Source organism: Mustela nigripes, chromosome 16 (assembly GCF_022355385.1).
Source record: "Mustela nigripes isolate SB6536 chromosome 16, MUSNIG.SB6536, whole genome shotgun sequence".
Lineage (NCBI taxonomy): Eukaryota > Metazoa > Chordata > Mammalia > Carnivora > Mustelidae > Mustela > Mustela nigripes.
In genome coordinates this window covers 37,077,260-37,103,433 of record NC_081572.1, presented here as the reverse complement: position 1 = coordinate 37,103,433, position 26,174 = coordinate 37,077,260, and the positions used below count along the sequence as shown (strand labels likewise).

General features: G+C 39.4%; 1 protein-coding gene across 2 annotated transcripts in view; it reads left to right on the top strand.

Annotated features, from left to right (window-relative positions):
- Positions 1 to 26,174, top strand: part of AP2B1 (adaptor related protein complex 2 subunit beta 1) — a 127,722-nt gene that overhangs the window by 64,240 nt on the left and 37,308 nt on the right. The window contains exons 14-18 of one of the 2 annotated variants that reach the window (XM_059380552.1): positions 3,937 to 4,129; positions 16,674 to 16,715; positions 17,570 to 17,716; positions 20,621 to 20,766; positions 24,715 to 24,844. In XM_059380552.1, the coding sequence (XP_059236535.1) occupies positions 3,937 to 4,129; positions 16,674 to 16,715; positions 17,570 to 17,716; positions 20,621 to 20,766; positions 24,715 to 24,844 (658 nt within the window). The remainder of the gene's footprint in view (positions 1 to 3,936; positions 4,130 to 16,673; positions 16,716 to 17,569; positions 17,717 to 20,620; positions 20,767 to 24,714; positions 24,845 to 26,174) is intronic. The other variant, XM_059380553.1, reaches the window with a different exon arrangement.

The following is a 26,174-nucleotide window of genomic DNA, read 5'->3' as shown; positions in this document are numbered from 1 at the left end:
AAAGGGGGGGGGGCGTGCCTGGGTGGCTCAGTGGGTTAAAGCCTCTGCCTTTGGCTTAGATCATGATCCCAGGGTCCTGGGATTGAGCCCCACATCGGACTCTTTGCTCAGCAGGGAGCCTGCTTCCTCCTCTCTCTCTGCCTGCCTCTCTGCCTACTTGTGATCTCTGTCAAATAAATAAATAAATATTTTTAAAAAGGGGGGGGGCGAGCAGGCTCCCTGCTGAGCAGAGAGCCCTATGAGGGGCTCGATCCCAGGACCCTGAGATCATGACCTGAGCTGAATCCCAGGACCCTGAGATCATGACCTGAGCCAAAGGCAGAGGCTTTAACCCACTGAGCCACCCAGGCACCCCATGTACTTGTATTGTCTTTTTAAGGGAAACACAAATGCATAAAAATCCCTTTTGAAATAAACTGGGATGATTGATTGCTGCAAATGGCATATCCATAATAGTACTGACATTACCTACCTCTGTTCTGCAGCATTCAGTTAAGAAGTGCTATGCCAGGGCACCTGGGGGCTCAGTCTTTAAGTGTCTGCCTTGGGCTCAGGTCATGACCCCAGGGTCCTGGGATCAAGCCCCGAATCTGGCTCCCTGCTCTGTGGGAAGCCTGCTTCTGCTTCTCCTTCTCCCAGTCCCCCTGCTTATGTTCCCTCTCTTGCTGTGTCTCTCTCTCTGTCAGATAAATAAATAAAATCTTAAAAAAAAAAGTGCTGTGCCGCTAACATTAATACAGTTACACTGTAAAACTTTATTCTGACTCTTCTAGAGATCTAAAAATGCTTACTTAACAATCTTCTAAAATCACTTGGGAAAGGAAAAGGTGGTTTTTAGTTGGCTATCGCTTACTAAAACTTGTCAGCTGCTCTGGGGCAGGGGATAAGATGGTAAATAGTTGTCTACTTTAGCAAAACCTCACCTTTTTAAAAATTTTGCTTTGATGACAATTATGCAGTTATTTCCCAGAAGTTTACCATGGGATTTTCTTAATTGTCATTCTCTCTTCTCTTAAAATTAGTGTCTAAGATTGGTTTAACTTTGTTCTTAAATGTTTGGAAGAATTCACAGTGAAACCATCTGAACGTAGAATTTTCTTTGTAGGATTTTCCCCTCTCCCTTCCCTCCTCCACTTTTTAAATTGATTATCATTTATAATAATCTTAATAGTGCACTAACCTTTAATGTATAGCTCAGTAGGTTTTTCCATATATATACAATCATAACTGCATTGATCAGATATTTACAGCACCCAGAAGATTCTTTATGCCCCTTTGCTGTTAATACCCACTCTCCAAAGATAACCATTGTTTTGACCTCTTTTATTTATTTGTTTAAAGATTTTATTTATTTATTTGACAGAGAGAGAGATCACAAGTAGGCAGAGAAGCAGGCAGAGGGAGAGGGGGAAGCAGGCTCTCCACTGAGCAGAGAGCCTGGTGCGGGGCTTGATCCCAGGACCCTGAGACCATGACTTGAGCTGAAGGCTCAACTCACTTAGCACTGAGCATCCAGGCGCCCGCATTGTTTTGACTTCTGTCACTATAGTTTTGCTTATTCTTGAACACAATAGAAATCAATTCTATTTCTTTTTATTGGTGTATAGTATTCCATTGCCTGAATATACCACAATTTACTTCTATCTTTTGTTGATGTACCTTTGCATTGCTTTCATTTTGGGGCTCTTACGGATAAAACTGCTATGAATATTCTTGTGTATGTCTTAGACTTACATATTTACTTCTCTTGTGTGTACAACTAGGATTGGAATTGCTGGGTCACAGAATAGATGTATATGTAGCTATAGGAGACGCTGCCAGTTTTCCCAAGAGATCGTACCAGTGTGCACGTCCAGCAGTCTATGAGTTCTAGGTGATCCACATGCTGGTGGGCACTTGGGGTTGTCAGTCATGTCCATTTTTGCCATCCTGGCAGATACGTGATGGAGTCTTGCTCTAGTTTTCATTTGCATTTTCCTGTTGAGTAGAGATGGCTTAAGTCCCTCTTCAGGTGTATAGACTGCTAGTAGATTCTGTTTTGTGACATGCCAGATCTTCTCCTTATTTTTTAATGGGTTCTCTTTTTCATTGTAGGAATTCTTTATATAATGATTGAATGATTTATATGAATATTTTATGTGATTTTTGGTACATGTCTTGTCAGATACATGCGTTGTGAGCATCTTTTTGTAGTCTGTGAAATATACTTTATTTCGTTCTCTCTAGATGGTGTTATTTAAAGAAATGATGCTCTCAGTTTCAGTGAAGTCCAGATAATCATTTTTTTCCTTTAATACCTAGTGTTTTCTGTAGAAGCTTTTGTCTTCTCCAAGGCCATCAAGGTACTCTCCTAGGTTTTTCCCTTCACACTTAGTTGGCTTTGTCTCTTTCATTTTTATTTTGTGAGGTACAAGAGTCAAGGCTCATTTTTTTTCCTCACACAGCTGCCCAGTTGACCCTACAACATCTGTTATCTCTTGGAACTCACCACTTTTTATTTTTCTGTGCAGTGGCAGTAGCAGTTTAGCTTACTCTTTGCCGATCTCCATACTCATTCTTCCAACTTCAGTCCATTTGACACACAGCTGCTAGAGTAATGTTTTTGTAATGTTATTTTTAGTTCTTGGTTCAACAAATCAAAGTGATTCTGCATTGCCTATCATAAAAATTAACTTCCCAGGCTAGTTTTCAGTTTTCTCTCTCGCATCTTCTCTTTTCAAAGATTTTACTTATTTGATAGAGACACAGTGAGAAAGGGAACACAGGCAGGGGCAGTGGGAGAGGGAGAAGCAGGCTTTCCGCTGAGCAGGGAGCCCAATGCAGGGCTCGATCCTAGGACCCTGGGATCATGACCTGAGCTAAAGGCAGATGCTTAACGACTGACCCACCCAGGCGCCCATCATCTTCTCTTTCCTAAAATCTTAATCCCGGTTTCTGTTCCTGCCGATATAAATTTTTCACCACTCCTAATGTCACATTGTTCATTTCTTTGCCTTGGCACAAACCATCCGTTCCTTTAGGGAAAGTCTCTCCCTGTTATTTCCTCATAGCTGTGCTTTTCTTCAAAATCTAGTCATAAAACCAGTCTCAGAAGCTTTTAGAATCAGCTCTACCTGACTTGTTCTGTTTCTCAGCTATATCCTGTCAGTTTGCAGACACTCCTATAGTACTCATTTCTGCTGTTGTATTACACGGTGAATGTGCTTTGCAGTCATTTTGTACATGCTGCTTTTTGTTGTTTAAGTTATTTGAGGACAAACGAAATACATTCCCTTTTTTAAAAATATGGCCCTAAGGTTCTCATTAGGGTGTTCCATCATAGTTTAGGTGCTCAGTTAAAACTGACTGCTGAGGCTATATAGTATACATTTATTTTCATTTTAGTACCCATATTTTGATAAAGATAAGAATTGCAGTCATCTCTTCCTATTCATGAGCAGATGATTATGAAATAGTTTTTTTGAGGGGCCTGGCAGGCTCAGTCGGTAGAGCATACAACTCTTCATTTCAGTGTTGTGAGTTTGAGCCCCACATTGGGTATAGAGATTATTTAAAAATAAAATCTTTTAAAAAATAATACTGCTAAAAAGATAAGTAAGTTTTATTTTTTGTTTTTGTTTTCTCTCCTGTCTTTTTTTTTTTTTTAAGATTTTATTTATTTATTAGAGAGACAGAGATCACAAGTAGGCAGAGAGGCAGGCAGAGAAAGAGAGGAAGGGAAGCAGGCTCCCCACTGAGCAAAGAGCCCAACACGGGGCTGGATCCCAGGACCCTGAGATCATGATCTGAACTGAAGGCAGAGGCTCAGAAGGTACTGAGCCACCCAGGCGCCCCCTCCTCCTGTGTCTTACAGATCTGTTATTCACTTACGCCTTGTTATTATGTCCTGGATAAAACTGACTTTTCCTTTCCCCTTCCTTGTGTATGTCACTGCAGCACTGATGCAGGTGACAGCCCTGTTGGCACCACCACTGCCACGAACCTGGAACAGCCTCAGGTCATCCCCTCTCAAGGTGACCTTCTAGGAGACCTTTTAAACCTTGACCTCGGTCCCCCAGTCAATGTGCCACAGGTGTCCTCCATGCAGATGGGAGCAGTGGATCTCTTGGGAGGAGGACTAGATAGTCTGGTAAGTATCTTTCTTCCTTCTTTCTTTCGTGATTTTAAATTCTTTATAGCTAAAGAGCTTTAGATTATTCAGCTTTTTAGAACTAGACCTTTCCTTGATGAGCAGAACAATGTCCTGTGATAAAGGACAGGATTTTTTGTCTTCCTGGAATTACTTGATATTGTCAATTAATTAATTGTTATGGGGCATGTTTGCAACTATGCGGGATTGTTTTGTTGTCCTGCCTCTAAATAGAACTTTCAATATTTAGCCAACCTATTGTTCAGCAATCTTAATATTTAGTGTTCTTTCCAGAGCTGCTTATTCCTCTTGCTTATTAACTCTGGATAGCCCCTATAATTCCTTTTTCCCTGAACAGCATTTAAATGACCTCATAGAGATCATCCTATCTTGAGGCTTTCAAATCTTTGCCTTTTTTATATTTTATTGATTTATGCCCCAATTCTGAAAGGTTTTGAGGCAGCCCTATGAAACATTTGTGTAAAAAATGAACCTTTATTACAGTTGGGGAGTACTGCTTGATTGGTTCTATTTGTCCCCCTTCTTCCTCCTACCCATACTTCCAATTTAATTAGCTTCCAGGATTCTAATAATAAAAGGCTCCAAAGTCCAGAGTATCTGTGAATATGTGCCACCAATAGGAACTAAAATTAGTTTTCGTTGCTATACAAGATAAATGAGAAATATTAAGGATGACCTTCCATCTGTGTAGAGAAGGCCATAAAAATAACTTATGTATAAGTTTTATTTATTTGTGTGTATGTATACACACACACACATATCTGTATATGTGTATATATTATATGTCACAACATATGGCTCTCTACAAACCAATTGTGGAATTAGAGGAGCTCTTTTAGCTAGACACTTGTACATGTTTGTCTGCAAAGACGCCAACAAACTTACTTCCCAACATCAGAAATTGGAAGACATGCCATAGATAGGAAAATATGTTCTCAGAGATTACATAAATGAAACAGCCTCATTTTCTGCTACACACACCAGCCTTTTCTCTTCTGTGTTAGGAGGAGCATTATGTCTGGGATTTATGCCAGCCAATACAGGTACATTTAATTCTTGGCTGGCAGAGGTTTTAAGAAAATAGGGTTACAGTCATATCTCTGTGAATTGTGCATTTTACTAATGGAAAGTCACTGCTTTTGGAGTCTGTACACTAACCAAGCCATAGATACCAGCTCATAGGGATGCAGGTAGCGCTTATTATCTTTATTGGGAATGGAAGCATCTGCTTTTTATATTCATATCTTTAATGAGTGGATTTGACCAATTATGTAAGAATAGTTTCCTCATATGATCATTCTGCTTGGCTACACAGCCTCCCTGTCGACTCAGAAGGATCTGTGGAATCTCTCAGGAGACTAAAAAGTGAATACTGAAATTTTAATGAATTCTCCCAGACATTCCATGTAACCTTTGAAATAGCTCTTCCTGTTCTGTTGACACATCACCCACAAGTTAAATGTTACATCCTCCTCAACTCCAGTTTATCCTTTAACAACCCTATTTATTAATTTACCTGGTGGCTGACAACATGAACCTAAAAATGACAAAGAAATTAAGCTTGAAGGAGGGAGGGAAGAAAGAGGCCCTGTATTTTAATGTTGTCTGGATTTTACGCTCTTATTTCTTGACCCACTTTAGCATGGAAAGAAAGGGACGTGATATTTCCGTGTGGCTTTGTATTAGCAATTGCTGGCCCTTAATGCCCATGAGTTTTCTTCTTTATTTTTTATTTTTTTTTTTTTTTTTTAAACAAGATTTTTATTTATTTATTTAACAGACAGAGATCACAAGTAGGCAGAGAAACAGGCAGAGAGAGAGGAGGAAGCAGGCTCCCAGATGAGCAGAGAGCCCGATGCGGGCCTCGATCCCAGAACCCTGGGATCATGACCTGAGCTGAAGGCAGAGGCTTTAACCCACTGAGCCACCCAGGCGCCCAGTTTTCTTCTTTATATTTTGTTTAACTATCTACTCATCTGTTAAAATTCCCACAAGTGCTACTTCAAATAGGAAAAAAAATGTTAAATTTTTAGGTTGTGGTAGCTAGAATCACACATGGGCCTTTTTATTTCTTTTTGTAAAGGATGTTCTTTTGGGGGTGGGGAGTACATTGTTTTCCCATTTGGATTTGTAAATATCACACAGCCTTTTTGCTATGGAGGCCCAGTAATGTTCTGATGTAACTCTGTATTTTACCTCTTCCTGACTTCAGGATTCAAAATGGTATACTTGGTGTTACAGCCCTAGAAAAGTCATACAGTTTTCAGCTTATTCTATGGTACAAATATATCTCAGATATCAAAATGAGTAAAGGCGCTTTTTGCTTTGGATCTGTACGGAGTTAAATATATATTCACTCAGAGAACTAAGATCCTTTTAAGAGAACATCACAAGGAAAGCCTAAATCTGGCTGCACGGAAGGTGAGTTTCCAAGGCAGCTGTAGACTGTGCCGTTTTAAAATGCTTTTATTGTTGTTTTGTAAATTATCTAAAGAAGGAAGTAGTCCTCAGAGTTTTTACTTAATCTGTATAGATAGTGCTGTTTCTTGAGTGAATCTTTTCCTTACGGCAGTGCTTCTCAAACTATAATGTAAGTCTGTATAAATCCTATGTATCTCCTGGAGAACTTGTGTAAGGCAGACTCTGATTTAGTTGGTGTGAGATGAGACCGAGTAGTGCATTTCTAACAAGCTCCTGGCTCCGTGGGCCATATTTTGCATAAAACCGTACAATTTCTGGGACCACTGTGAACCACTTCAGTGTGGTGCTTGACCCGTAGCTGTTGGTAAACCCAGATGCCTTTTTCTCCTGACTTAGCAGTAAACACACTCCTGGTAAGAGGGGTTCTCTTCTGCCCCAAATTGAGGGAGGGCAAGAAACTCCTAAAATTATTTTTGGATAGTAATGAAAGAAGGAAAGGGCCTTCTTTTACTGGCTAGGAAGAATAGTGTTGCTGGGAGTGGTAGCTTTTCACCCAGACCCCGATGTAAAATTTGGCCTGGGTTAGAGTTATGTGCTCATCTGGCATGGAGCACTCAGGTTACTGCAGTGTTCACTTCAGAAGGGTGGGCCGCAAGGTCTCTGTGTGGTCACTGCTGCTTTTATCATTGCTGTCTAAGGGAACCTACCCACAGGGGCCAGTGGCATGCTGCTAATGAAGTATGGCAGCTACAGACCTTTTATTTAAGCTTTTGGGGTTCTCAGCTCCAGCTGCATAGTTAGTCTCACATTAGTACCATAGTTTTTTTTAAAAAGCTATCAGGGCGCCTGGGTGGCTCAGTCAGTTAAGTGTCTGAATCTTGGTTTTGGCACAGGTCAAGATCTCAGGGTCATGAGGTGGACCCCTGCGTCTAGGCTCCACACTCACTGGGAAGTCAGCTTGAGGTTTTTTCCCTTTCCCTCTCCCCTTGCCCCTATCCCGACTCTTGTCTCCCCCCCCTCTCTCCCTCACACACACACACACACACACACAGTCTCTCTCCCTAATAAATAAATCTTAAACACACACACACACACACACACACACACACACACAGAAAAACAAGCTGTCAGTGTTTGGGCCCAGTCCTAGAGCAGTTAAACAGAATTTCTGGGAGACAGGACCTAGACATTGATATTTTGGAAAGATAGCCAGGTTATTTTAATTTTGCATCCAAGGTTCAGAACATTGAGTCAAATGAAGTTCCAAATGGAGTTTGGTAGAGATGTTAAAAATTCATCTCTAAGCCAAGGCAATGATTTCTACTGAAGAATTATACTCAGGTGAGCCTCTTCAGTACCTTCTACAAAAACAGTCCTCTCTGACTACCTCGGCTCCTTCCCTGTCTCCCCAGGACATTTTTATTATATTTTGCAGTGAGGTAGTCCAGCCAACCAGAAATTGACCAAAAGTTGAATTTGACCAATTTAGATGTAGTTGCTCAGTCCCAGGGTTCTTTTCACCTTTGCTCACTTTGTGTAATTGGAGACTGAAAGTTTTTTTTTTTTTTTTTTTTTTTAAGAGAGAGTGTGTGCACAGGGTGGAGAAGAGGGGCAGAGGGAGAGAGAGAATCCTAAGCAGGCTCCGTGCTCAGTGCAGAGCCCAGCATGGGGCTCAATCTCACAGTCCTTTGATTTTGATTTTGACCTGAGCCAAAATCAAGAGTTGAACGCTTAACCAACAAACCACCCAGTTGCCCCTCTGTACTTTTGTCTTAAAACTTGAAAATTCCCTAGGGAGCTATTCTTGTCTTTTCATGTTCTGGTGATCCTTACATTAGATCTTATTTACCTTCTTTCACTGTTGCAGAATTTTAAGATTTAGTGAATTGAGGCTTTTTCTAGAATTGTCATTAAGGAAGTACTTATCTGTTAATTTATTTACTTTATCATTATTACTGTTTGCCACAACATACCTGAAGACACCATCCTTCTTCCATCAATAATAGTGATCCATAAGAGCTGTGATTTTTAAACAAAGAAAAGTGAGTGGAGGGAGATATTGGTGTGATGTAAAGAAAATACACACACTCCATGCTTCCTAGTTGATTCTTACTTATCTTAGAGGCAGGCATCTTTGAAAATCATTGATTTAGGAAGAGATTCAGATTTTTAAAATGGAATGCTTTTTCATCACAAGACTCAAATCAAAATGGATTTTCTCCATATTCTTTTCAAAAGTCTCCTTACTGAAATATCCCTGTTTGTAGTTTCTACCTGCCTTAGTATATTCTCTTTTGCTTGAACTCTGTGGATATTTTCCTCCTTCTGTTACTCTAAACTTAACTCACTTTGATGTAGGTTGAATGTAGTAAAATTTACATGGTTGATGGGTTCTACATGTGAAGCAGGACAGTGTACTGTCTAAATGTAGGCTTACAAAAGTTGCTTCAGTCTTTTTGTTTCGTAGTTTGAGAAATGTTGTGTAGGTCTTTTGTTGCCTCTGATATGGAATCTGAGAAAGTGCTCATTCTGGGTAGTGTGACTTTACTGATGGTGCAGATCCTGGTTTGGTGTAGTGTGGGAGGTGACCTGAGGCCCATGTGTATGTCTCCTGCATACATGTTGTAAAAATAGACCATTTCCTACTAACTCTGACATCTGTGAGATTTCACTAAAGTAATAATTGAATCTTGATTTTTTTTTTTTTTATTTTTGGTCACCTTTATTTTCAGGCTGTCAGCAGAGGCCTTGGCTAAATTACAGCCTTTTGTTCATCCAAGGTGCTGTGCATTCTTCTATTTAGATAAATGGTGCTATTGTACATCCAGACTGGAAAGGAAGCATTATCCAGAGTGCCCTTTCTCTTTGCTGACAGAGGTTTTCCAGCCAGAAAAATGTCCTTTCAGTGTGCCCAGCTGGAATAGTGTGGGCTAGAGGAGAAACTGCCTTGCCCTAAATGCAGTGTATGTTTTTCAAATCCTCCCACTCTATTTGTTTTTTTCCCCCAATATAATTAACGTACAGTGTTAATGTCAGGTGTACAATATAGTGATCCAGCAATTCTCTGCATTTCTCAGTGTTTGTCATGATAAGTGCACCCTCCCACCCTGTTTCTTGCAGATTTTTATTTTTACTTTTCAGAAGTTTTAAGTCAGGTACTATTTTAGTAATAATCTTAGTTTTTTTTAGCCCATAGGACTAAACTACTACATACTCATTTTGCATCTTCCTGTTTCTTCCTCTGAAAAAGATTTGTAATGATTAAAGAGCTTAAGTTTTAGAGTTGGTGGTGTTGGAGGAAGTGTTTGTGAATTACAGCCCAGTTTTGCCTGGTAAATTCGTTAATGTGGCTTCTGTACCACTGTCTTTTTATCAGACAGTTTGGGGGAATAATTACCCAATACTGAGTTTCTGTTGCTGTTCTAGTTTCCTGTGCTTAGAACTTTTATAATTTCTAATCCCCAAAATAATTCTACAGGGAAATTATATTGGGCCCCATTTCAAAACAGGAAACTGAAGGTGGCATAGCAAGGCAATCTCAGAATCAATATTTGAACCCAGGACTCTCCTGAGATTCCTCCAGTTTGTTATTGTCATCTTCTAGAATAGAGTCCAGTCTCACTTCACATTGGTCCTGCTCAGACGGGGTACAAAGTGTCTGGAGTGCACAGCAAAGTGCAGGAGGCATTTGTAGCTGCAGAAAAAATTCGGCTCATCCATCTTGCAATATCATTCTTACGTGATGGTAAGCAAAGTCAACACCGACGAAACACTGCTGTGTTAAGGATTAGACTATAAAAGTGCATGAATGCTTAAGCCAGAACACAAAGCTTGTTTGCCCTCTGCCTCTTCTCACTGTACCTCCCGGGTCCTCTGGGTATATGAGTTTGGGCTGACTTGCCACTAGGAGGCCTAGGAACATTTGAGAAAGGCTAGAAGTGTATTCATTCGTGAAAAGAAGGACTGGATAAGTTCATACATCTATCTTGCAACAAAAGGAACAAGATTGTTCATCTTACCCTCTTGTAAGTAGAGCCATGAAATCATATCAGATCTTCTCATCTGTTTGTCAGATTCCTTACCATATTCATGGTGAGCTGTGATACAAAACACACCAGTGCTTTCAGAGCCGGTAAATGATGCACAGGGCATTCTGCTGTGGAAGACTTGCTATCAGAACTGTTCAGACAGTAATACATTTCTTCTCTAAAAAGGACTTGGGCTGGGGGTTGGGTCCCTTTTTTCCCTAACTGGTTCTGTTCCTGTGTGTTAGAAATGTCAGGGCCAATACAGTGCGCTAGGCCAGTTGATGAAACGGTTTCATCAGACTTCTGTCCATTTTGTGATAATTTTCTCCAATAAAATGATTCATTTCCAAATTACCTCCCTGAGAAGTAATATTGCCAGTATCCCTGCTTGTATGGTTAATAGAACATCCATTCACTGAATCAATATTTGAGTGCTAATTCTATATCAGATTTTATTCTGTGTACTGGGAATATAGTTGTGACTAGCCCTTGCAAGCTTGTGTTCTAGTAGAGGAAAGAGAGATAACAACTAAAGAGTCAGGTAGTAAGTATTGCAAAAGAAAATTAAACAGGATGCATAGCTTCTCCTGTGGACTTTTACCATATTCATCATGGGATTCTTTCAGACCAAAGAGACCAGTAGTGACACATTCTTCCCCTGTCCCATCTCAGGAAGTATTCTTTTACATCCCCCTACTTTTCTGTTGATATAAGCCTTTTTTTCTATTAAGCCAGGGAGGCTTTGGATGATTTTATATGATCTCAACTCATACTGTTTCATATCAAGTCCATTCTTAGCCATTAGTTTTAATAGTTTTTGCATGGTTACAGATTCTTTTCACCAATTTAATTAGTTATATTTTATGATGCTTTTCTGAATAGCTTTTTGAAGATCAAATTAATGTTTGTAGCCAGACAGCTGAAAATTACATTTTTACCTAAATGATGGTATGTGCCTTCTAAAATATAAAATCCTAATAGAAAAAACACAGAATGATGTTTTTGACCCCAGTAGGATTTTGGTCTCAATTTCATCGTTTATCATGGCAATTGCTGTAAACTATTTTTACACCATTCTATTTTGACTTCTGAATAAGAGAACTGTCAGTAAGCTATATGACCGGAAACATTCCTTTAGGCTCCCTTTATTTAAATACATTCTGAAAAGCATCACATGAAAAAGGTAGTAACACTAGATAGAAGCAGAGAAATTTCTGAGCTTAAGATCTGCACCCCTAATTAAGAGAATGTTTTCAGATACTTAGCACTGTAGGTTTAGAAGAAAGTAGGTCTATTTTGGACTGATCAGAGGTCTATACCTGAAGGGGGCTAACCGAGCAAAATCAGCCATTGTGATCATTATGGGATGTTTTTTTCTTTTGGTCTATTTAGTGGCCATCTCATTTGGATACTCCTATAAAAGACTTCTTGGAGTCAGGTGGATTTGTTGCCTTCTAGAACCTTACTCATGAGTTATCCTTCTGTATTTCTGTTATTGTAGTATATTGCCATTGGATGAGGGTGTTTCCTTTTGGTATCTAGCTGAACTAGAGCTGTGGGTTGACTGAGCTTAAACTTTTGACTCAACCTGGCTCCGTCTCAGAGATCACGTAACTGTGATGAAATCCCTTTAACCTGTAAATTACTGTAAGTCACCATGAAATCATTGCTTTCCATCCGTTTACTTGATTAACACTGCAAGGACACAACCTGAACCAAACCTAATTCAGCACTACTTCAGAGATGATAAAGTAGCCACTCTTTGGCAGTAGCCAAATGTTAGTATTATTACCAGTGCCATTTAATAACTATAACTACTATGATTTAGATTGGGGATGAGGGGAACCAAACCACTATGGCTTATATACCACTAACCATGCCACCATTTGGATGTGGGCATCAGCTGTACACCTTTAGGAAAATTCTGCTCAGTTTTCAGCATTTGAAATATTCTTGTGCTGAAATCGGCACTTTGCCTTTCTTTGTCTTCCTCTATCCTGATGTTATTTCCTTCATGGAGAAAATGGCAGCTTTTTAAAAAAAAACTTTTTATTAACATATAGTGTATTATTAGCCCCAGGGGTACAGATCTGTGAATCATCAGGCTTACACACTTCCCAGCACTCACCATAGCCCATACCCTCCCCAATGTCCATAACCCAACCATCCTCTCCGTACACCCTCTCCCCCCACCCTCTCCCCCCGGCAACCCTCAGTTTGTTTCGTGAGATTAAGAGTCTCTTGTGGTTTGTCTCCCTCCCAATCCCATCTTGTCTCATTTATTCCTTTCCTATCCCCCAAACCCCCATAGAAAATGGCAGCTTTTTAAAAGGTAATCCTGGGAACAGTGGGAAGTGGTTAACTCCAGGAGACACTTAAAACACAAGATGGAGATTAAAGCCATGCCCTGCACACCTAGCCCTTTCCACTCGGCTCCCACCAGCTCACTGTGTAACAGATACCCCCAGTTTTTACAGGTCCTCATTTGGCTGATTTTATACTCTATGTGATAAGTGTGACCGGGCAGATGCATCTTGTCTGGCTCCAGATAATACCAGCAACTGAACCAACATGGTTAATGGCTCGTTCGGGCCAGCATGTGAACTTTTCTGTGCTTTATTGCGCCTTGCGGCTTTCTTCTTTTCTTGACTACCATGTGCATCATCCTGCTTGTCACTGTGGACAGGAGGGGCTGCTCCCTGGGTCCCTGGCTCCCATCTTTGCTGATATCTCTTCATTACTCACTTTTGCCCATCACTGTGCTATCACACTTATCAGATTTTCTGAGAGGAGGAGGATAATAATCTCCCTCAGGACCTTCTTTAGTCAAAAGGAAAGATGCTGAATAAAGTCTGAATAAGTTACAATTTTGCTCGGTAGAAAACATGTGTTGAAATTGTCCTTTCCCTCTGCTCTCTGGACATAACAGCACAGTTAGGTGAACCTTTATATTTTTGTTACGTGTCTCTTAATGGCCTTTGGATCCTATCTCAAGATCAGAGTTCTTGATTCTGTGTTGAAGCTGAGTTGTAGCTGACATACTAAACATAAACATGGGACTATTAGGATTGCTTTTCAGTTTCTTTCATGTTTTTGAATAAAATTGACAAGCAGCATGGTGGGGAGAGTACATTCAGATCTTATCCAGCTAAGATAATGTTCATATAATACTCAAAGACAAGAATGAAATCTAAGAAAATAAGGGCTGTACATGGGCTTTATTTCCTTTGGAAGTAACCCCACCAGCAAGTGCCTTTTCTCAATGCCTTTTATTGAATCTAGCATATTGGATAAAACTGCTGTTTCTCTTCTGGTGTGTTGGTCCTTGCCACTGAGTGTCAATCAGGTCCATGCAGAATTCCATCTCTTTTAAGTTTGGATTGTAAGCCCGGCCAGAAGGGAGGAGAATGGTGGAGGGAAGGAGGGGTCAGCCCACCAGAAAGTCAAAGCAGATTAAAGCATTAGGTTGACATGATGCATTAGACATGATGCATTCTCTTCTTCCTTATTAAGGTCTAGCTTTCTTATTCAGGAGTTAGCTCCAAAGTAATTTTCAAACAGGTAAATCTTTCCTGATTCCAAACATTAGTTAATTATCTAAGGCATTGGTTTTAAAGCTTATCTAAATGCTAAAATCACTTAGGAGAGCTTTTCAAAATTTTGATGCCCAGGCTCCACGCCAGAACAATTAAGTCACTACCTCTGGGGGTGAGACTTTGGAATCAGTATTTTAAATGCCCTATATGATACATACACACAAGTGGTTGATTTAATAGTGTATCTAAGGTTGAAAACCATAGTTAATAGAACATAACTGAAGTAGTTATTAGTAATCTTAGAAAGTTTAGGTCTGGGCGCCTCGGTGGCTCAGTGGGTTGGGCCTCTGCCTTCCGCTTGGGTCACGGTCTCGGGGACCGGGGATCGAGCCCCACGTCAGGCTCTCTGCTCAGCAGGCAGTGTGCTCCCCCACCTTTCTCTGCCTGCCTCTCTGACTCCTTCTGATCTCTGTCTCTCAGATAAATAAATAAATCTTTAAAAAAAAAAAAAGTTTAGATCTTATTCTATGAAACTTCCAAGGTTTTATGAAGGGGAAATGAAAAAATTAAAGACCTCCCATAGTCAGCCTGTCTTTGCAAATTTATTCTGTGACTTTTTTTTTCTTATACATATCTACCCTGTGCTCAGTTTAATTGGCCTACTCCTTCTTCTTGATCCTGCTTTTCTTCTTCTTCTTTTTTTTTTTTTTACAGTGTTTGTGCATGCTGTTTGGGAAATAACCTCCCCCTTTTTGCTTTTATAATCCCACACTACCACGTCTTTGTAGCTTTTCATTATTCTTCAGCCAAAAGGAAGCTCTTCCCTTCAGTACTTCTCTCTGTGTCTCTCTCCTTTTTTCTCCCCTGCTTTAGTATATTCTGTGTGGTTTTGCATTCATGTTTTATTTCTCCTGCCAGTTTGCAAAGTCTGGATTTTATTCATCTACATATTCCCCTCATTTCCTGGCATCTTTACATTCCCCATAGTGCCTTGTATCCAGCTGATGTTATATAAGTGTTTGTTTGAATAAAACGTGGTTTTCAGATATGTGCTTTCCAGAACCAGAAAAAAAGCAGATGTGTGATATCTTTTCTATTTGCTTTCAGACTTTTCCAGTTGTTAAAATTTTTCATTGTGGTGACCTTTTTATTTATTTACACATGCGATTTTGGCTATTTTCAACCACTAAGTAAGCTTCAGGAACCAGGTTCTAGAAACCACTCTTCAAAGTTTGGAGTGCTCTGTATCTTAGTGAAGAGAATGCTTACTAATGCTAGTTATGAAGCATCTGCCCAGCCCATTTTCTGTCATAGTGGAAACGGGATTTTGTCATAGGTTTCAGTGTTTTTCAGGATAGATTATTATTTAGATTTTAGCAACCCTGTTTCGTGTATTTTTTTCACTGAGAAGATAAAATCCTTTCTCAAATTCTGAAAACCAGTAAGGTTTTGCTTTTTAACATAACAACAGCATGGAGATTTCCAAGTTTCTACCACTAAATGACAGATAATAAAGGAAACAGTGTTTGTAGAGCATACAAGGCATTTGGTGATTCAGAGAAGAATTTCAGATGCACAGTGAGAACTAGGGAAGAGGCAGATGTGGAACTGTAGCCAAAAAAGGTGGTGTTTGCTTTTTATACAGCACTGTTGGTCATGTATATGTTTTATATTTCTTCACGCCAGCTGTTTTCAGCTTCAGTTCTTCTTTAATGCTTTCGTCATGGAAGCCTGACTTTGGGATGAATTATGTCAGAGCCCTGAGTGGGAGAAAAGCCAGCTCAAGACTGTGTGGAATGATTTTCCTGTCACCGAGCTAATTAAGTCCATCTAATTCTCCAATAGTTAGCATCCTTTTACATGCTCTCCAGAAAACTCACAGCATTTCTCCTTAGTACTATCGACTGTGAAAGAGATTTGAAGCATTGCATGCCTTCCTACTTCCTCCCTGGGTAGGGTATCTTGACCTGTCCCAGCTGTTTTCTTTCTTACAAAAGTTCTAAATTCTAAAAAATCACTCTTATTCCTCCTATAATTTTTGAAGCTTGAAATTGCTCAATACTGGTTTGGTTCCCACCTTCTCAGTGGGAAAGCAGGTTTTGTAGATCAAAGCACATTTTAGTTTTTCTTTGCTTTTTTTTTCTCCCTTAAGTTTCTTTTTAGGAGAAAAATAAAACACTTTCATGACATTACTGCTTAGAGTTAGAGCTTCTTGGAATACATAAATCTTTAAATCTGGTTTAAATTTGTGCCTATGTACCCCAGTGGGAAGATTGGATCTGAAACATCCCTGAGATGTCCCAGCTCCATCTTCTTTCCATGTTTTCTCAGAACTCGCACATACCATCAGTACTGCTACTCAGTTGCCCTAGAACGTATTTCTTTGCAATCTAGAATTTCTTTAGGCTTTGGGAGTCAAGTTGAACAGCATGTATTCCCAGCAACTTGGTAGAGCAATATACAGATTCTATATGGGCATCTAGTACTTAGCTAAATCAACTCTACCTCTCTCTCCTCTCTCTCCTTTCTCTCTTTCAGCTTGGCAGTGACCTTGGCGGGGGCATTGGAGGAAGTCCGGCAGTAAGTGCCATCCGTTTTTTTCACCATGGGATGCGCTGCCACCTGTTTGATGCCTTTCCTATGCACACATTCTCAGACGAGCCACCACTGCTGTCTAGCATTGTACACCAAAACCTCTATAGCAGTGTATGAAGGGTAGAAAGTAGCATAGGGTTACTTGGATTCTTCAGAGGCGTACACCACATGTGGTGTAGGGACATCTTTAGGGATTGGTGCTCTGGTGTCTACAGAGATCTTTGTCTTCCTGACATTAAAGAGCTAAAGGAAGTGGAACCTCCCATCTTGACTGGAGAAAGCTCTTATTCTCTTGTGTCATCTACAAAGAACTTGAGAGAGTCAGCTGGACTCAGAGGGAGACTCTCCTCGTAAGTGACTGAGGCTGGGGGCTATGAATATCTATCTCCCCCACCCAGCTCCCCCACCCAGGAGAGTTTCCTACTAGATATTTATGCCTAAATGTCTGCACCCACGTGGGAAAAGAGCTATTTTCTAAGTTGGATGCTTCTTCTTTCTATAGAAACAGACTCCCCTCTATTAGGGTACCTGTAGGCCTTTTGCACAGAATCATGGAAGCTAAAATTGGAAACAAACAGAAAAGATCTTGGATCACTCTGTTCCTGGTCCTACTGATTACTTTCTGATAGAACTTCTAAAGAGTGTTTGTACCTTATCAATGATGAAAAAATAACTGTGATGATTAAGAGGATAAAGAATATACTAATTGAACTCCAAGAATATTGTAATTATGTTATGTTCTTACTGTTTTATCAATACTACTAAAATACAGAGCAACATGTTAAGGGCTATTAATCTGTTTTTCCTGGTTTCCCTCCCCCTTGCCTTTTTCCCTGCAGGTGGGACAGTCCTTCATCCCCTCATCAGTGCCTGCAACCTTTGCTCCTTCACCTACTCCTGCTGTGGTCAGCAGTGGTCTGAATGACCTGTTTGAACTCTCCACGGGAATAGGCATGGCACCTGGTGGATATGTGGCTCCTAAGGCTGTAAGTAAAGCGATACTTTCTTAATGAACAATACCTGAATTACTAACATTTTTTGTTACTTCCACTGATACTAAATCCAAGGTTTGGGCCCTTGTCCTAGAGAGTTTAAGAGGAAGATGAAAAGTAGCCTGAAATTTAGCAATATGAAGCACCATAGCATCCTCTGTAACTTCTTTTATAATTAGACTTAAAATTGGAAATATTAAATATTTGTGTTTTGTTCTCTTGTTTAGAAATATTGTCTGGTTTGTCAGCACTGACGTCAGTCTAGTGTAAGTCCGGTTAATGCAACAGTGAGAGGCAGTGGAAGTGGGGGAGGGAGTGCAGAATATAGAGAAGAGGAGTAACATTTTTACTTCTCTTTCCTTCCATTCCCCTTTTGATTGGTGTTACATATGGATTCTAGAGTGCTCTTCCTCACGTTTGGATTTTAGCTTATCTTTTTAGAGTTCTGATTTAGGTTTCTGTCATTGGTGCTTTTCTAGTCTCAACCTTGCTTAATGTCCTGCTCAGACTGAGTTTCAAAAGTGGAAACTGCTGTAAGTGAAGCTTATTTCAGCCTTTGGGAATAGTAGCTCAGTTTCTTGTAATTGTGCCTTTCTGGGGAACAACATGCCTGTTTATTTCCTGAATTCTCTGCCTTCTCATCTGACTCTGGAGGACCTTGTTACAGAGCTATAGACCAGTCTAGGGTCATAACTTTGTCTACACAGCTACTGAATAGAGCAACCAAAAATAGGATTTAAAACTGAGCCATAATATTTTGGCCCAGTACAGTAACTTGGTTGTGAGGTTTCTGTGTTAGATATTATCCCACAGAATTTAATTATTGCGTCTAAGATTTTCTAATGCATTTGTTTACTGACATTAAAGTAATACATACTAATAACAAATATAAGTAATATAGAAATGACAGATAGAAAAATAATTTCTCGGGGTGCCTGGGTGGCTCAGTGGGTTAAAGCTTCTGCTTAGATCATGATTTCAGGGTCCTGGGATTGAGCCCCACATCAGGCTCTCTGCTCAGCAGGGAGCCTGCTTTCCACCCCTCCCACCCCCAGCCTGCTTGCCTCTCTGCCTGCTTGTGATCTCTGTCTGTCAAATAAATAAATAAAATATTTTTAAAAAAGAAAAAATTAATTTCTCTGTCCTCACTTTCCCACGGATAGCCACTATTAACTTTATTGTGTGTCCTACCAGAAGAAAAGGATTATGCGTGTACGTGTATGTCTGTGTTCTTTAACAGTATTATGTCTATGGAATATACTGTTTTGCATCTTATTTTTTCCCTACTCTATTATTTTGAATGTCTGTATCCACTCTATTGATGTGCCACAACTTATTTAATCATTCTCCTGTTGATAGACATACAGGTTATTCGCTTGGTCCTACCACCTCCCTTCCCCTTTTTTGTTAATACAGTGTTGCAGTGAACATCTTTGCATATGTATATCCTGGTATACAGATATTTTTTATCCTGGTATATTTTTGTAAGTATGGCTATAAGGTAAACCTGCAGTGTGCTTGATCATTTAAACATTTTAAAATAGACATTATCCTCTTACCTTCCAAAAGGTGACATCAGATTATATTTCCAGCAACACAGTACAAAGTGCCACATTGTTTAAATTTTCCATTGAGTATTATTGACTTTTAGGATTTTTACCCTCCGATAGATGAAAAATATCTTGTGGATGTTTGATTTCATTTTCTTCCTTCCTTTCCTTTTTGTCTTTGGCATGGCTGAATATGTTTTAATATTTATTCAACCACCTACTGATGTTTTGGTATTTTGTCTTAGATGGTTAGAACAGTTCATGAATTTCCTGGGTTTTTTTTTTTTTTTTTAAGATTTATTTATTTTTAGAGAGCAAGAGTGGGAGGAGCAGAGGGGAGGAAGAGGATCTCAAGCACTCTCCCTACTAAGCTCAGAGCCCAACTTGGAGCTCAGTCTCATGACCCTGAGATCATGACCTTAGTCAAAAATCAAGAGTCATACACCTCACTGAGCCACCCAGGTGCCCCCAGATTTTTTTTTTAATTAACTCATATAGTCCAGGATTATCACAGGTTCTAGGGTCAAGGATGAATAATGGATTATATAGAGAAGACAGGCATTCATATTACTTAAGCCACATATAAGTACTATTTACCAGAAACTGTAGTAAGAGTTAAAAATATACGTAAGAGGAGTGCCTGGATGGCTCAGTGGGTTAAGCCTCTGCCTTAGGCTCAGGTCATGATCTCAGGGCCCTGGGATTGAGCCCTGCATAGGGCTCTCTGCTCAGCGGGGAGCCTGCTTCCCCAACCCTGCCCCACCTGCCTCTCTGCCTACTTGTGATCTCTCTCTGTCAAATTTAAAAAAAAAAAAATCTTAAAAAAAAATATATATATATACACATAAGACATATATATGTAAGTCCCTTGCCCTTAAGACTACTAATAATGGTTTTAGTGATGATTTAAAAAAAAAAGAAGTATTCAAAGATACAGACATGCTATTTTCATTAGTCGATTCAGTTTCCTCCCTTTTAAGCTTTTTACCAGAGGGGCTAATAAAAAAAACACACTGTACTCATTGGAATTTCTCTTTTCCTTGTATATACATTTGGTAGCAGTAGTCAAGCAGTAAAATGACCAAGTTGAACAGACGATGGAGAACTAGCCAGGTTTTTCATAGACGGTTTTTGTGTGGGTTTGGTTTGGTTTGGTTTGGTTCTTAAATTGAGAACAATCTCAAAATTCAGAGAATATCTAGAGCCTTTTGCATCTGACTTGATATAGTATAAAAATCACCATAATTGCCTGAAGAAGCCAAATCTTAATTTCATCTTTATATAATCAAAATAAATAGCATTGAGATAAATCGTGTGTGGTTCCACTTGGCTCTATACTGTCTCTTAGGTCTGGCTGCCTGCAGTAAAAGCTAAAGGCTTGGAGATTTCCGGAACATTTACTCACCGCCAAGGGCACATCTATATGGAAATGAACTTCACCAACAAAGCTTTGCAACACATGACAGACTTTGCAATCCAGTTTAACAAGAATAGGTAAGAAGTCTGAGTCCTCAGCTTGGTCATGAAACAGCAATGTGCCTTGTGTACAACAAGCCAGTGTTCCCTTTTTTTTTTTTTTTTTTTATTTGTTTTGGTTATTTATTAGGGTGAAGAGGGATAGGGGAAGAGTGAGAGAGATGATCTTTTTAAGATTTTATTTATTTATTTTGGGGGGAGGGAAAGGGAGCACAAGCAGGGGGAGGGGCAGAGGGAGGAGCAGAGGGAGAAGCAGACTCCCAGCTGAGCAGGGAGTGCCATGTGGGACTCCATCCCAAGCCCCTGGGATCATGACCTGAGACAAAAGCAGATGCTTAACCAACTCAGCCACCCAGGTGCCTGCCAATATTCCATTTTTAACAATGTGTTTAAAACTCTCATGTTGGCACATTTGGGTGTAGAGTGAGAGCTGGTCTTGCATGTCTATTCACTTGTCAGCTTTCACTCTGGAGGCCCTCGAAATTTTGTTGGGAAACTCATCCATATGGAAAACAGAAACCAGGGCCGCCTGGGTGGCTCAGTCATTAAGCATCTGCCTTTGGCTCAGGTCACGATCCCAGGGTCCTGGGATTGAGCCGAGCATCAGGCGCCCTGCTCTACAGGAAGCCTGCTTCTCCCTCTTCCACTTCCCCTCCCATGCTTGTGTTCCTTCTCTCACTGTGTATCTGTCTGTTGCATAAATAAATAAAATCTTAAAAAAAAAAAGGAAACCAGAACTTACTGCCTTCTTAAAGGATTCTAGGACTAGGAAGTTTTTAATAAACCATTTACACACACAAAAAGTTTTCATTGAAATGCATTTATACATTCAACAAATAATGTTGTAGCATCTATGTGCCAGACATTCTAGGTACTGGGGCTAGAATAGTGAACAAAACAGATGAGTATCCAAAGCCCACATTTTGGTGGGGAAAATGAACATAATTGGTTGATGAACATAGTCTGTCCACCTGTTAGCTAAGTAATGTAGGCAAGCGATCTGCTTTTAGCAATGAATTCTTTGCCTTAATAAGGAAGGGACCATGAAGATGTAAATACTGATTTTCTGTAGTTCTGAAACATCACTGTTTTATATTAAATATCATGCTTCAGGAAACTGCCTGCTAGACTTTGATGGCAGGTCCATTTATTCATAAAAAAGATAATCACACTTGTTTCTGATAAAGTAGTAATTGGACCTTTAAGCAGATTTAATAAAATCTGTCAGTAACAACTTATATCAGTGATTGCCTTACTTATTTCTAGGCATTTGGAAATAACTTTTATACCTTAGATTGAAAGTTAGGTACATTAGGGGCGCCTGGGTGGCTCAGTGGGTTAAGCCGCTGCCTTCGGCTCAGGTCATGATCTCAGGGTCCTGGGATCGAGTCCCGCATCGGGCTCTCTGCTCAGCAGGGAGCCTGCTTCCCTCTCTCTCTGCCTGCCTCTCCATCTACTTGTGATTTCTCTCTGTCAAATAAATAAATAAAATCTTTAAAAAAAAAAAAAAAAAAAAAAAAAAGAAAGTTAGGTACATTAGAAATCACTTATCTAGGAAGTCTGTGTTTCCTTTTGTCAGACTAGTTCTATTTCCAGCTATTTACCGATTTCAGCCATTCTTATGAGTTTATAGTGACTTGCATTTTAATTTACTTCTCATTTTGATTTGCATTTCCCTAATGACTAATGATATTGAGTAATTTGTTCATCAGTGTAGTGACCATTATATCTTTAGTGAAGTATCTGCTCAGATCTTTCTTTTTTTAGTTTCATTATCAAGTAGTAAAAGTTCTTTATATATTGTGGGGGCAAATCCTTTGTCAGATATATGTCTTGCAAATATTTTCTGTGCCTTTATTTTCCTAACAGTGTCTTTCAAAAAGAAAAAGGTTTGTATTGCTTATGCGCTTTGTGTTCTAAGAAATCTTTGCCTGGCCTGTGGATACAAAGAACTTTTTTCGTGTGTGTGTGTGTGTGTGTGTGTGTGTGTGTGTGTTTAATAGAAGTGGTATAGATTTAGCTCTAACACTAACTTTTATAATCCATTTTGAAATAATTTTTAAATGTGGTGTAAAGAGAGTCAAAATGAACTTCTTTTTTTCCATAGTGAGCCTTGAAATCAGATAGTACAAACTCTCCACTTTTGCTCTTTTTCAAAATTGTTTTGGCAATTCTAGGTCCTTTGCCTGCTGGGATTTTGAGAGTGTAGATCAGTTTGGGAGAGAATTGATATCAAACGATACCGAGTTCTAATCCATCAGCTTGCTTTTTCTATTAGGTTATCTTTAACTTCTCTCTGCACTGTTTTATAATTTCTCTTGTATAGATCTTGCATGTCTGTCATCAGAGTTAAGTATGTCATAGTTTTGATGATATAAAAAATAGCATTCTCATTAATACAGAAGTAATATTTATTTTTCTATGTTGAACTTATGCAACTTTGTTAAATTCCCTTATTAGTTCTGGTGGCTTTCTTGTAGATTCCTTACAGTTTTCTACGTAGATAAATCATTTTGTCTGTGGGTAGAGAATTTTTTGCAAGGAATTTTTCTTTGTTTTTTTCTGTATCATTTCCAAGAGGAGCAATTCGAAGATTAGGAACTAAGCCCCTGTCATGTTTCTATCCCAGTATTGCCTTCAGATAGAGTTTGCTGACCATGAGAACAGGATCAAAAGAGCACAGTGGTTTTTTGATCTATAAATATTACACCAAAATGAGTCGTGAATTATTCTCAGGATCACTTTATTACTACATTTTGATATTCCAAAGCATAGGTTAAGAAAAAGAAAATGTTTCTTCTGCCATCCTATGACTCTTGAAAGATAATTACCTATATAAACCCTATAGTTATATGTATTACCTGTATAAACTCTATAGTTACTTTATAAATGTTATAGTCCCATCTTCCTTCCTGAGGCTAATTAGAACACAAATTCAATATAAATTTATATCATTCATTTGTGTATTTGTTACACCTGTAGGTCTACTTTTCCCTTTATGCTCCATCTATTTGAAATTCTTGTATTTCTTGTACATAAGACACATCTGTTCTTAGGGAACCTGGGGGGCTCAGTCGGTTAAGTGTCCAACTCTTGATTTCAGCTCAGGTCATGATCTCAGGGTCATGAGCGTGGAGCCTGCTTAAGAGTCTCTCTCTCCTTCTGCCCCTTCCTCCTCTCTGCTTGCCCATATGCTCGCTTTCTCTAGTGCCACTCTTGCTAAAAAAAAAAAAAAACACCACACACACACACAAAAGCCAAACCAAAATATGTCTGCTCTCATATGTATTTGTTATTTATGTAACTCCAGAATCGGGTTTTTCCCATCTCTTTACTATTCTTGATTGTTATTAGGCTTCTCTATGAAGTCAAACTGGTAGGTACACACTCCCTGCCTTAGGCTTAGAAAGTGACCAGCTTGTCCTAGTTATTTGGATTGTCTAAGCCAGTGAATTTTGCTTAACTTTCATTGTCTCTTTTCCAGTAATTGTGGCTTATATTGGTAAACAAAAAGAAAATTAGAATTACCAGTAAATAATCTTCTGGGTTGCTGAGGCAGGTTATCAAGCTATGGAGTAAAGTTAATTTATCGTACTTTACAGGATGTGTATTCTTAAGTCTTCTTTCTCCCAAGGATTTTCTAAGAAAAGATGTTCTTAAAAAAAAAAAAGAGAGGAAGAAACTTATTAAATCTGTCTCTCTAGTGGTATGAAACATAAGAAACTAGCAAAGCAGTTCTGTACTTACGAATGTTTTCTCCTTCCTCAAATCCATTTAATGGTAAATGGGTTATATTGTAATCAGTGTTACAGCAAATTAGAATTAAGCATCTTAGTTCCATTGTTTTTTCCACTTAATTTTATTGAAAATTATGTTCAAATCTAGCAATGAATCATTGGAACCCAAAGATGTGGCTAAAGCTTGCCTTCTGATTAACCTCTGGAATTTTTTCATCCACTTTCCTAGCTTTGGTGTCATCCCTAGCACTCCTCTGGCCATCCATACACCACTGATGCCGAACCAGAGCATTGACGTCTCCCTGCCTCTCAACACCTTGGGCCCAGTCATGAAGATGGAACCTCTGAATAACCTACAGGTTAGAGTTTTATTTCACTGAAGGGGTACAACTTGATACCTTTCCAGTTTTATTTCACTTATGTAAAAAATAGCCCCTCTCTCTTCCTCATATTAGATTTGGTCATGGAATATTCAGGTTTGAAATAACTAGGGAGAAAAGTTTATTTAGAGGGCACAGGGGAAGGACAGAGGGAGAGGGAGAATCTTACGCAGTCTACATGCCTAGCACAGAGCCCAGCTCAGGGGTTGATACCATGACCTTAGCTGAAATCAAGAGTCGTTTGCTTAATGATTGAGCCACCCTGCCCCCCCCCTTTTTTTTTAATTTAAAAAAAAAAAAAAAACAGTCACTCTGGTGCCTGGCTGGCTAATTTGGCAGAGCATGTGACTCAGTCTTGGGGTTGTGATTTCGAGCCTCACGATAGGTGTAGAGTTTAATTTAAAAATAAAAACAGGGTGTGCCTGGGTGGCTCAGTGGGTTAAAGCCTCTACCTTCAGCTCAGGTCATGATCCTGGGGTCCTGGAATTGAGCCCCACATCGGGCTCTCTGCTCCATAGAGAGCCTGTTTCCTCCTCTCTCTCCCTGCCTGCTTGACTACTTGTGATCTCTGTCTGTCAAATAAATAAATAAAATCTTTTAAAAAAATAATAAAAAAAAAATAAAAACAGATTGGGGTATGTGGGTGGCTCAGTCCATTAAGCATCCAGCTCACTCTCAGCATGGGTCTTGATCTCAGGGTTGTGAGTTCAGACTCTACACCGGGCTCCATGCTGAGCGTGGAGCCTACTTTTAAAAAAAAAAAAAAGTCATACCTTGACATAGGAAGTTACTCGTTCTTTTACTTAACAAATATTTAGAAACTTGTAAAGATGTATTACTTATTTACAAACCTTTTTTTTCTAAAGACTTTTGAAGCAGATTTGTCATATGAGAACAGATTTATGTAGAGGCTGTCTTTGAACACACAACCACAAATACGGTTATTTGGATTTAAAGGCTCCCTATTAGCACATAACTATTGTAAGTAGCAGCGTCTTACTGGAGCTCAGAACTTTATCAGGTCTGCAGAAGCCTCTTGATCTTGAAAGTGCTGAATTTTTTAGAATGCTTAAGTACTAGTTGAGAGTTTCACTCAGTTTTCATCTGTTTTGAACTTCTCTTTTGAAATATAAGCCTTTCAAGCTTATATTCAGGTAAATGAAGGCAGACTAGTAAGCTTATAAGCTCAAGTGTAGCAGTATCAAAGGGTTATTAAGACAGATATAGGGCGCCTGGGTGGCTCAGTGGGTTAAGCCGCTGCCTTCGGCTCAGGTCATGATCTCAGGGTCCTGGGATCGAGTCCCGCATC